General features: G+C 45.9%; 1 protein-coding gene across 2 annotated transcripts in view; it reads left to right on the plus strand.

Moving 5' to 3' along the window:
• The first annotated feature begins 1879 nt into the window (after window positions 1-1879).
• Window positions 1880-12997, plus strand: part of Grm8 (glutamate metabotropic receptor 8) — a 758935-nt gene continuing 747817 nt past the window's right edge. For both annotated transcript variants that reach the window (XM_047561191.1, XM_047561188.1), the window contains exons 1-2: window positions 1880-2079; window positions 10734-11558. In XM_047561191.1, the coding sequence (XP_047417147.1) occupies window positions 11049-11558 (510 nt within the window). In that variant the 5' untranslated portion in view covers window positions 1880-2079; window positions 10734-11048. The remainder of the gene's footprint in view (window positions 2080-10733; window positions 11559-12997) is intronic.

Consider the following 12997-nt stretch of genomic DNA (forward strand, 5'->3'; position numbering starts at 1 on the left):
CTGGACCTGCTCTGTGTCTGTTCTCCCTTCTCCTCCCTCCTCATCTCTGTTGTGTGTGTCCCTTTCTCCCAGCACCGCCCCCTTTCCCGGCTCCTGGCCTCGGGCTGGAGCTGCAGTTGCGCACGGACGCCTCTAGATGGAACTTTCTCACCAACCCAAGGCCCGGCTGGCCGCAGGTCCTCGGGTGCCGGGCAGCGAAGGGGCTCCCTCGCTCTTTCGCGCGTGCGGTGCGGGGTGGGGGTGCCTGATCGGTAACTAGAGGGGAGGGGCGCTGGACTGCACTGGCATCGCGGCGGGCTCCCATCGGCTGGATGCGCAGGGAATCCCGAGGTTTCCCCGCGCCACGCGGGCTCCTTAGGAATTTTCCTGCTCGTGTCTGCAAGCTCCTAGAATCATCTCAATAATATCTCAAGTGACGGTCGCCGCGACCGCCTGCGCCCCTCCCTGCACAGTGCCGGCAGTGAGACCTTATCGAGTCCAACCTCGAGCTTCAGGGGCTCGGTAGATGTCCTGGTACCCTCGGGGACTGGGTGTGGGGGAGATGGTCGCGGGAGCTGCGGGGCAGGACCAATGGCGGAACGGCCACGCGGTGGGAGGTAAACTTTGAGGGGGGAAACACGTAGCTTGCGGGCTCTACTTTGAGCTTCCCCTCAAAGAAAGTGTGTGGCGGGACACTTGTCATCTGTCACGTATTCTTCAAAGTGGCTCTGCGTGGAGCCGTGCTCGTCTGGGGGACCCCGGCGCTGCGGGAGCTGACTGCGGCGCCGCGCCTTCCCGCGGGGGCCCGGGCTCGCCTGGCAGTCGGAGGCGCTCCGCTTTTCCACAGCCGCGGTCCTCCCACTGGCTCCCGCTCCCTCTCCCCGTAATCTTTGGGTCCTCCCCCTTTTCGGTTGGGGGCGGGGCAAGTGGGGGTGATTTTGTGAAAATCAGAACTATTGATATTTCTGGTCCCCGCGTCGCTTCGGGCTGAAGCGCCCAGGGGGTCCTGACGCTCTAGTGTCTCTGTTCCTGTCCGCGCCAGGGCTGCTTAGTGACATCGAAATCCAGGGCTCCCGCCCTTCGGGGTTCCTCCTCCCGCTTCCCGAGGTGACTGGTTGGCGCGAAGCGATTGGCGATCCCGGGCGCGATCCCGGCCGCGGCTCCCCGCACCGCGCCGGGTGAATGGCCGCGGGCGGAGGATCGGGAGGCGCCGGGCGCAGACCAATCGCGGCCGCCGGTGGGAGTATTTGTTATTCACATGGAAGAGACTTGGCGGCGGCTCGGCCAGCTCAGCCCCCTCAGCCCCGAGATCAGCCACAAGTGCGGCCGCGGTGCTCGCCTCGCGCGGCGGCGGCGGCGGCGGCGGCGGCGCTGACATGGAGCTGCGGGCCCCCCGCGGGCTTCCTCACCGCGCCCTCTGCGGGGAGCAGGGTAAGACTCCAAGCCGAGCAGCAGACTGAGGAAAAGAGGAAAGCAAGTGCCGAACCACAGGAAAAAAAGCCTTCAGCCCCCAACTCTCCCCAAACGCCGCGCTTGGCTGAAAAAGGACCCCCCCCCCATTTTGTTACCCTTTACAATTTCCTCCCTAAATCCGTTCAGCCGACAGTCAGGTGCACCGTTCCTTCTCAGATCACTTTAGTGATTTGCTCTTCCTGGGCACAAATAGATGGCTTTGCACACCCGGAATCTGGGAGAAAACTGGCGGGCGAAGAAACGAGAACGGGGAGAGAGGGAGAGTGGGCACCAGGGGGCGAGGGGCTGGCCGGGCATTGGAGCTTGATTGGGTGTCTGTTGATTTTACGTTGCAAATAACAAGGCAGCCACCCCTCTTGTCTTCCCATGATTACATTCCAGAGAAGAGGTTCAGAATAGAGGGAGGCTTAGCTTGGAACTCTTAGGGCTTGAAGATGTGATCCCCCAAAAGTTTAGTCGGCGAATGAGAGATTGAAGGGTGACGGGAAAGGGGCAGGCGCGCCTAGGATGCTCTGATGGGTCGTTCGGCGGCAGGATTTTAAATCGCTCTGCCTCAGATTGTGTGCCCTGGGTGACCTCCTGGACCTGCCCTGGCGGAATCCGGACTTGCCCCGCTGAGATGACGAGGTACCTTCGTTTTGCCAATCTAACGGGAGGGATTTCCGAAGTTAGCGTCTTCTGGGATGAGTTGGGGTAACCCCCGCCTTCCTGAGCTTGGGCTGGTTGGATGTCTAACCAGGATCTAGGGAAGTGGGGGTCGCCGGGGATGCCCGGCGGTGGGGGTCCTTGAGACCCGCATCCCCGTGCAGCGCACGCTCTGCCTTGAGTTTGCGTTGTGAGTTACCACGCGAGGTTGGGATTTCCGTGTCTCCCCCGATTCCCCGCCCCGTTTTATGGCTCTCAGGGAAACGCTGGAGTTCCGTGCCCTGTTGTGGGTGGGGGAGGAGGAAAGGTCTCCGGGATCTTGAGTTTCACAAGCAAACGCGCCCCGACAGCTCCTCGGCAGACCTATGGCCAGAGCCGCCCCACTTTCGCGTGGACTAGCGCGGGGTGTGGGCGCCAGGGGCGGCCAGGTGTGGCGGGGGCGGAGGCGCTCCGGGCCGGGTGGCTAGCTGTGGCAGGATCCCCCGGCGCTCTGGGGGACTGGGACCGCCCCGGAGATGCACCGGGAAGGCAAGAAACATCAGGTACCTCCCCGCTGGCCCTAGATTCTACCCAAACTGGGTTTCTATGGTCCAAGGAGCTGAGAAGAAAAAGGAAGATGCGGCGGGGATGAGGGGACCCAGGGCGGGGTGAGTGGCTGCTGTCTGAGATAGAGATAGAGAAGAGATAGACCTCTCAGCTTTGCAGATGAGCGAGTCCATCTGCTGTCAAACAGCTCTGAGATCCCTTGAGGTTCGTACAGTTGGTGAAAATATAATAGAAACACACACAGACACACACACACACACACACACACACACACACACAAATCAACAAAGTCCCCCCTCCGCCCCCCTCCCCGTCTGGCTCGTTCCTTGGTGCAAAAGAAATAGAGGAGCGTGTGAGCCACCCAATTGCGCAAGACAGCATCCCCGCGTTCCCCTGAAGAATTGCTTCCCCAGTGGCCCAAATCCGGCAACCTGGGGTCAGAGAGTGGCAGCACGCCCAGGTTAGTGTGGTGAAAATAGACCCACTCACCCTTTCCAAAAGCCCAAACCCCTCAGTTTCTCAAGGGAGTTCCACCCTGGAAGGGAATGCCTTGTTTGCCTATTGGGGTGATTCTTTCCCACAGACCTGACGGTGTGGGAATCTGGTGAATGCTCAGGAATACACTAGGGTCTTGGCTGCTACCGCGATTGAATACAAATCCTGCCAATTGACACAACTGGAAGACATGGTTTGTGGTGGAGGTATTTACAAGAAAAATTACAAACAGGAGAAAAGCATTCCAATGATAGCTTGTGTTTTGCTTGAAAGAAAAATAAAAGGAGAAAAAGAGACACCAGCAGGTAGATCTTGGATAAACAGCTTATTACACTTGACTGTAATTTCCATTTTCCGTTATGAAATTGTTTGTCAATTAATTGCAAATGGCTACAGAAACCACTTTAGTTTACCTTGGTCACTTGCTTGTGAATAATATCTTGAAAGATCTCCGTAGGAAACAGTATCAGCTGTGTGAAACTCATTCTCTGGTTCTTGAAAATATATGGTTTGATAATTTTCAAAAGAAAAGCCTTATTCATCAGGAAAATGATTTTCTAATGCAATTTTCCTATTTCAGAGTCAACTACAGGTTGTACCATTTGTGAGATAAAGACAGAGTATTTTTGCTTTTAAATAAGGGATGTGGAAACAATTTGATGAGGGGAGGCTCTCTAGGAGATATTTTGCCCAGAATAAAGAAAAAGGTGCTGAGAACACAACTCTGTACTGTTATGTAGGCTCAATTTGTTTTATTTGCTTTGTGCTAGCTAGTTCTGCCCTGTTATGCCCCCGTTAGCAAGTTACGGCTGCTTGAATACTTCTGAAAGCATCCAAATCCAAAAGGAACAGAAAAAAGGAAGAACTGGGCTCCAATGAGTGTAGGAGAAAGTTAGAGGTCTGGAGAGATGTGCTCTTTTCAAACTTGGCTGGGCAGGTTGAAGCTGCTTTGGGGCTTGTTTAATTGGTATTTATGCAGCAAATAACCCAGCTGACATTCACGTTGGCAGCATCATGTGCCAGTCTTTGTGTAAGAATGTTCCATTGTCTTCAGGGCATGACGCACAGAATGCTGTACACACACTCTTGTGACAGCGGTGGTGTTTTTCCTTCCAAGTTTCTTTCCTGCAGTCTACTGCCTGTAGTTAGAGTGCCCAACATGAGGAGGACTTTGCTTTAGTCTGGGAGTAGCATAGCTCTGTCTCGGTGTCTTAAAAAAAGATGCTGCAAGGATGGATTTCTTCCTGGACCCACACACAGCCAAAAGCTGGCTGCCATGCCTGTTGAACAGGCTGACTGGCAAAGGTGCCAAAAACTGCTGCTGTTTTCTTGATAGAACCTGATTGGATATCACCAGATTCACACATGTAGTTTGCCCTATAGGGATGGTCACTCCATGTTGTTCCAGGAGAGGCCGTGAGTAGAGAGCCAGCTGGGTAATACTGTTTCCATCTCCAGAGGGGATTTTGTCCTGCTTGAAATTTAGATTTGGGCTTTATTTGTCTCTTTTTTCCTTTCTTTTTAATTTTTTCACAGAGAATGTTTTATTTTAATTTCTGTTGGGTGCTTTGACAAGTTATGACAAACCTACCCACTGATTTGAGAAGGACTTTGAGCGTAATGTTATCTCATTCTAGGACCCACCTTATGAGTGGTGGGCACTGCTGTTGGAGTGACTTCAGGGGCATTGTTGAGAGAAGGTGCCTGACATAACTCTCTTGCTTTGGCTTGTTACATCGCCAGTCTTAACTACTATTAATGGTTATCTGTCTTTGGTAAAGAAATTACGACTCTCCTAGGAATCATCTTAAAACTGCAGATGTTCCAGTTGTGGGGGGGGGCAGGAACGCATCTTCAAGTTTTGACACCTGCTGATGAATTCACTTACTCCCTGGGGAGTACCAAGGTAATGAGAGAGCAAGGTCTTGAGGTCATGATCCATGGGATATTCCAGCACCTTGGGAGGGAAGAGATTCAACGCTGAGAGAGGCAGAGGGGAGGGCTACAGGTGAGGGGAAGTGGGAAGACATAGGAGAAGTCCCAGAGGAGCGTGTGGAGGTTGTTGAACAGGGCTGGCCGATTTCTTAATTTTCCAGGCAGGATTAGGCCTAAAGATAGAAATTTGCTGGCTGTTTATTGGCTGGCTCTTCTAGTGGTAATAAGCCCTAGTGGTAGAAGCATTATATTCTTTTTACACTTTAGAAAGGTTTCCTATTGTCCTGTTTTCACTACAAAGGCTATCTTATCACCACTTCCTTAAGAATAGTCCTTTGGATACTTTTAAGTGCCTATGACCTTCATTTCTCCAGGTCAGATATTGTACTTGCTTGGACTTCCCTCATATGTCCTTTTCTCCAGTTTTCCTTTGAGCTCTGTGCTCTCAATATGGGCTCTCCAAAGTAGCTTCTTGACACATGACTGTGGGTAGTGTCTGACTGGCTATGCATGTGGTGGGAAAGTGATCTTCTCAGATCTTCCAAGTGTAATACACCAGAAAATACTTTATTTCTAGGACTGACAGCTGAACTAGTAGTATCCCTGTACATTCTTATAGCACTTGGCAGTTTATAAAGTACTTTTACACACATTATGTCGTTTGATTTCACAGCCTGGAGGTGGATGGAAATCATTCTCCATTTTGAAAACAAAGAGACCAGGGAAAGTGACTTGCCCAATGCGACACAGTTGGGGGGAGTGAGACTAGAATCAGGGTCTCCTAGGACCCCAGAACATCCCACTTATACCCCACATGATCAAATTAGGGTTAGCTCCATCCATCAGGGTCTCTTGCACCCAGCGGACCCAGAGTGAGGCAAAGCTGAATCCTGCATTTGAATTCAGCCCTGAGAATTTAGAAACAGTCATGTAATTTGTTTCCAGGTTCTCATTTTCAGCATGGGGGCTGTGACAACTTCAGGTAGACTTTAGGAAGGAAATGAGATGATGTGTGAGGCTCCAGGCATACCACAGGCATTCAGTAAGTGTTGGTTTCACCTCCTTTTCCTCTTCTTATCTGTTATATACTATAAAAGTGGCTTCTCATTTCTATAAATATGGTCTTTTTATGCAATAGCTGTTATTGGAAAAATAAGGGTGCAAATTGAATCCTACTAAATCAGATTGTGTTTCAAATAAGTGGGATTTAGCTATTTAAAGGAAACCTGTGGTGAGTTCTTTTGTAATGCAAATAATCACCTTCTAATTTATCTGTTTAGTAAGTTGAGCTTCTTGTGGATTAGATCTTAATATGGGGCCTGCTTGTATAGAAGAGCTTGCATAGCTCTCACTGATGGGAAAAAGTCATTCGGCTTGCAAACAAAACCAGTTATTGTGTTCTCTTGGAAAAGCCTTGCTCTGATGTTTGAGCATAAACTCATAGTCCCTTATTATGAAATAATAGAATCTCAGAATGGGAAGCTGGACAACACCTTAGAAATCATATGGCTTATCTCACTTATTTCACAGATGAGGAAATGGAAGCACACAGAAACAAAGTGACATGTTCAGTGTCACCAGGCAAGGATCCAATTCCAGGCCTCGGTTGCCAGGGGAGAACTCTGTCTGCCCCATCCTACTCTGCCCCCACCAAGGATCCACACATGTAGCAGCCTGGGAGGTGGTACAGAAATGTGATGCCTTTTCCAACAACCAAAAAGAGCTGCAAGTGTGGGCAATTTCAAGTGAAACTTCTGGTTTAGCAATTTGATGAGTTGGTGACAACATTTAGCTTAACCTTTTTTGTTAAAGACCTGAATGGCATGTAGCATAGGAATACTGCTTTGGCCTTTTTTTATAAGAAAAAAATTATAATTCTTGGTTAATGACATTTCTCAGCAAGGATTTTACCACGTCATACCTTAATCACTCTTGGAGGAATACATGAGGACTGACCCTGATAGACCCTGTGTGTGCCTGGGGTCTTGTTCCCCTTGACACAAGCCTGGCCAGCAAGCCAGATTTGAAGTAGAGGTATTTGGATAAACAGAATGGGATATTTTCAACACTTTGAGAGATTAAAAAATCACTCTTTTGGAATGTCCCGATTGTCCCTTCAAAATTAGCACATTGTTGTTCTTCAAGAGCTGACCACTAAAGATGTTTACAGTTCTGAAATATTTCATCAGAAGGCAGGACTCTCACCCTCTTATACTGCCATGGCCAGTTTCTGCAGCACTGGGGGATTTCTCAAAGGATAGTACTCATCTTGGGGGCCTGAGGATTTTGAGGGTGCTATAACTTGCTAGTTCTGAACTTGGGACTATAATCAACCTCTCAGAACCTTCTTTTCTCATTTATGTAAGAGTTAATGATCAATGTATGGAAATTCATTGAGATTCTCTCTTAGGTAAGTATCTCAGACTTTGAGAAAGAAGATACATAGAAAATAAAAAGAAGCAGAATTCAGGATTCTAGACCACTTGGGCTCTCTTTACTGGTCTTTCAAGAAAAGGCTGGAACACCGTTAGGGAGCCATAGGCTCAAGTTCCATCTAGGAGTCCTGTTCCCCGGGAGACTCAGGTCCACAGGAACATCAGTGGAAGGGCTGATGATGTATAATGTAAAGTACACTCGGTGGATAAAAATGGGGTGAACAGGAAGGACTAGGAGGGTTCATGGTTAAGCTTGCCTGCAGGGTTGCACAGCCCCTCCCTGTGGGCCCAGGAGTAGTGCAGTGTCCATTCCCCTCAGAGGTCATTTTCAGAACTACAGTCTTCAAACCCCTTTGAAGAAGTTCATCAGCATAGGCCAGTTCCTTCCAACCCCAGAGGAAGGTCAGTTACTTAAAATCAAACATGGAACATGAAGCAGAGCTATTTGGATCTGTAGTGCAGAAAGGTCATTATTTCTTGAAAATTCATTGATTCCAACTGGGATGAGTTTGTATTAAAGCTCACAAGAGTGCTGTAAGAGCAAGATTGGGCAATGTAAGATCACGCAATGAAACCTAAGTTACGAGGTTTTTCACGAACTTTCACATTTTTCCTTAGAATTTAAAAGGGAAACTAAACCGTCCAGCTTTCAAGGGTCTGTGATTTTTATGGCAATGTATCAGACTTTGCAATAACTGCAGTATTCAAATAGTTTGTAAGTAACTCTGATTTTATTTTTCAAGTGACAAACAGAATTCAGTGACAATCTCATCAACTGGACAAAAACACAGTTTTAGTAGACAAGGAATTAGAGACCAGGTTAGCAATGGTAGCTAACCATTGTTATTCAGTTAACTGAGCATGTCCCCTGACTAGGTTCTGTGTTTACATGTGTGTTATCGCCCCTTTATGGGCAAGAAAATCAAATGCTGGAGAGTTTGCATGCAATTAATTCTATGTTGCAGAGGACAAAACTCAAGCAGAAATTCAAGTGAGCTGTCCAATAAACTATAACCCAAACAGAACCTCTTGTTTTTCATTTCAGTGCATTCATCCACTAAGCCAAAAGATTCTTGCTTCGTTGCTCTCCATTCCCCGACCTTTTCCTTGAATTAAACTTCCAGACAGATCTAGGAGATGCTTAAGAGACTAAACATTATTGCAGACACCAATACATTTTAAAGAAACTCATATTTATTACTTTCATGACTGCACCGTGAGTGGAAATAGCTTAATGCCACATGAGTAGGTAAGGACGCTTTGTGATTAGAAGATGGACTGTTTATGTGTTCACCTTATAATTGAAAACCACTTATTCTCTTAAATGTTTGAGTATGTGGGAGGTGCCCTGGCATAACGTAGGAAAACTGATCTTTGGAGAACAGGTTCTATCCATTCCCTCTTCACCTTCTTTATCTGTTTATGATTGATTCTATCAGAAATGGATGTACCAAAGACCATCCCAGCCATGGGGACTTAGTCTCATATTCTAAATTAGTGGTTGGAGATAATGAGATTTACCATCAGAAAACTGATCTTCCCTGTGAAGCTGTAAAACACAGTCTTACTTCTCTTGATGGGTAGTATTTGGTCCATACTTTAAATATTCTCATCCAGAAAGCTGAATAGACTTTCCAAGGATTTCCTTTGGTGGAATACGTGAGGTCAGGTTCTTGTGGAATTAGATTTTCAGAGGGAGAATGGCTGCTAGGAGAACTGAGTGGTGAGAAAAATCAGAAGAGGACTAAGTCTTTGGGGGCAGTGTAGAGAAACCCAAGGCTTACCACGTACCAGGAGGCAGGAAGACTTGTTGCCAACAGCACTGGACTCTCTCAGCAGAGTGGCCCCTGGTTGGCCAGGCTCCAGGTATACACTCGGAAGTACAGCTCAGCAGGCTAATAAGAACCCCTTTCAAACCTGAAAGTGAAGAAAGTGCAGCTTTCTCTGAAGGCATTTGGGCATCTGTTAAGTTACCCCCCAGGGAGGCACCATCCTTCCTTTTGGGACAAGGAGGCTGGAAAGAAAATTTTATGAACCGGAACTTGAACAAGTGAAGGGAAAGTACAACCAGATGTTGGTGAGCTAGGGTAGAGGGAAATGGTCCAAATTTCAGGTTTCAAACTCATATATAAATAGGTTAGAAATGAGCATTAGATTAACCATCCTGCCAAAATAAATCGATACTGTTTATTCCCTTAATTATCTCTATGCTTCAAATCTCCCATTCCCTGCGTTAAGTCAGTTGTCGTTTTTAGTTAAACCTCTTCAAAAGTGTTTTGAAAGAATTTTCTGGAATACTTTAAGGACAAAGGCCCTAGAGTAAACTTTTTTCTATAGATTTGCCTGTAGACTTTTTCACTCTAGGTTATTGCTAGTCTTGATGAAATAACTGTTTCCCCTACTGAGTCAGACAAAATTAAGAAGGTTTTCAATTGATCTCCAGCTCGGAAGGGCTCCTCGTGATTCTAGGATCAAGGCGTATTTACTTCAGAACTGTAAGCATGTCCATCGCTTCCACCCTGACAAATTAATTGGGATCTCTGACAATGGTAATAGGAAGGTCTTCACACATAACCCTCCCTATGTGTTTAATTTTCAAGTCTTTGCTTTGTTACCAGAAAACAATAAGATCACTTATAGGAAATAGCTGGCGGTCTATGTTAAAAATTTTCACAAGCTACAAAACTTACATATTTTGAGATCTTTGTAGATTTCTTTCTTTTCGTGATTGAATAATCACTTTTTCCCACTGGGAAGTCTGGGACACTAAAAAGCTGCCATTAACAGATGATTTGCTTGTTGAATACATCATAGAAAATAACCTTTCATTATGATTTTGTGGACAAAATTTAAATGCTGAATTCAAATAGCTGTAAAAAGTAAAGACAAAATTGAAAAGAAATAATGCCATCCATCACAGGATATTTAGCTGCATGGAAATTGGATTTATTGAAATAAAATGATAAATAAAAAGTACTTTCTGTCTTGAGAGAATCAACCTAGTTTCTGATACTTTTCTGTTTCTCTTGCTCTAAAAGTGTCAACGATCTCCCTGTTTAGATGCAGTGGGCCAGGTGTTCAGAATCACAGGGGGATAAAAAGATTTAGTTTCTTACTGAATAGGGGGAATTAAAAAAAAAAGAGGTTGGTTTAAACAGGGCTTAAATATATGAAAAACATAGTTCCACTAACTGAGCTCCCTTTCTTCCCTCCCCCTATCCTCAGGAATAATTCTGCTTCAGGGCTGACTTCGAGGCCGTGAATGGTTGACCTCATGCCAACATCAGAACCTCAGATGTTATTCTAACTTTCGCATCATTCCAGGCAAGTTGACTTTATATGGGGATAAAATTGAACCTCAAGGATCTGATGGAATTTCACTGTGACGTTCAAATCAAGACAACTTGCTGAAACCCACAGAGCCTTTTCCCCCATGGGACCTGATGGTAGCCTCCAGAAGGTGCAGCCTCAGGTGGTCTCCCTTCTTCAGTGGCAAGAATAAACTCTGGGTCTTGGATCGCAACACCACTTGTGGAGAAAATGGTATGCGAGGGAAAGCGATCAGCCTCTTGCCCTTGTTTCTTCCTCTTGACCGCCAAGTTCTACTGGATCCTCACAATGATGCAAAGAACTCACAGCCAGGAGTATGCCCATTCCATCCGGGTGGATGGGGACATCATTTTGGGGGGTCTCTTTCCTGTCCATGCCAAGGGAGAGAGAGGGGTGCCTTGTGGGGAGTTGAAGAAGGAAAAGGGGATCCACAGACTCGAGGCCATGCTTTATGCAATCGACCAGATTAACAAGGACCCTGATCTTCTCTCCAATATCACTCTGGGCGTCCGGATCCTTGATACGTGCTCCAGGGACACCTATGCTTTGGAGCAGTCACTAACCTTTGTGCAAGCATTGATAGAAAAAGACGCTTCCGACGTGAAGTGCGCTAATGGAGATCCACCCATTTTCACCAAGCCCGACAAGATTTCTGGAGTCATAGGTGCTGCAGCAAGTTCTGTGTCCATCATGGTTGCTAACATTTTAAGACTTTTTAAGGTAGGTAAACGCATTGTCTTTCTGACCCTTGTGAAAGGACAGTAAATTGTTAAAGAAGAAAGTGAAGATGAGGATGCATATAGATAGACCCTTTCTGCATCACCAGGTTCCTCAGAAGGGGGATTCTGTGCCTGGTTTCCTACATGGGTCATTTTAATTCTATTATTTACAGTTAATTGGATTAATCATGACTCTTTTCCCCGAATAAAGAGAAAGGTGGTAAGTTCTGTGACATATTGAGTCCTTACCATCTTGGGATGATGTCCTGAGTGAGGCTCATTTTAAATCAAAGCAAGCATTTTTAGAGAATAATGAATACGTAGCACATTTATCACACAGAACATTTCATTGGTATTTGAGGTATGTATGAGATAATTTACTTGGTGAGACTTCTTTAAGGTGAGATGCTCTGTTGTGACAAAAGTTCCTGTGTGAAGAAACAGTATTTATTACTAACGCGTAGATGGGTGTGACACTCTGGGAGATAAGATGGCCATAAAATTGTCAGGCTTATTATAACTACAATAGAGCAGAACCTCATTAATTCAGACTGCTCCGATACAGACTTGGAATAATTATATACAATTCTTATTGAGTTAATAGTTCAAATTTAACAGGATAAATCAAGACACTTTGATTTAAGTTTGACGATCTATTACTTACACACTGCATTTATATGTTGAATAAAATTGGCAATATATGAAATACTCTGTGTAAAAACAATTTGAGAAAGTACAAAGTGCTATAAAAATAAAGTTATTGTAACTCACCATTTTCATTAACTTTCTCATCTTATTTATTAATATCCATTTTGTAGTCTTTTGTAATAGACTTTTTTTTTAAATTGAAAATACTTTTCACTCTGATTCCTTACTCAGTGGGACTTGACTTTTCCAACTTAACCTGAATTAATAAGGCTTCATTTTTTATTGAGAAACTATTCCTATGCATATTAGATTTAAAGTTGGACAGATGACAGACATAGTGACAAAAAAATGAACAAAGTGATAGAAAACTTCACAAAAAAGATGAAAGGAATGGAATCAAAGGCTTTCTGGTTTGGAAGATATCTTGGGGTCCCCATCTAGTTTGGTCCACATCTTGTGGTGGATCCTCTCTTAACATCCCCCGAGAGGCTGCACAGCTGCATATGAATTCCCTTAGTTTAGATGAAAGAACGCTAAGAGGCAGCTTACTGGCTGTTTTGAGGTCGACGGAATTTCCTCAAATGAGGAGGCAATAGAGTAGAAGCTCTCTGTGTCTGAGGCATACTGGAGAGGCACGAACAGGTCCCAGGGAGCACACAGACATTTGAGCAGGACATCAGGCTAAGTCTCCTGGTAGTGAGAGGGACACAGGGTCAAAGAGGCAGCCAAAGTGCTCTCATCCTCTGCCTTCTGAAACCCTCAAAGGAAGCTAGGCAGTTGTCAATTATCTCT

Source organism: Sciurus carolinensis, chromosome 8 (genome assembly GCF_902686445.1).
Source record: "Sciurus carolinensis chromosome 8, mSciCar1.2, whole genome shotgun sequence".
NCBI classification, from domain to species: Eukaryota; Metazoa; Chordata; class Mammalia; order Rodentia; family Sciuridae; genus Sciurus; species Sciurus carolinensis.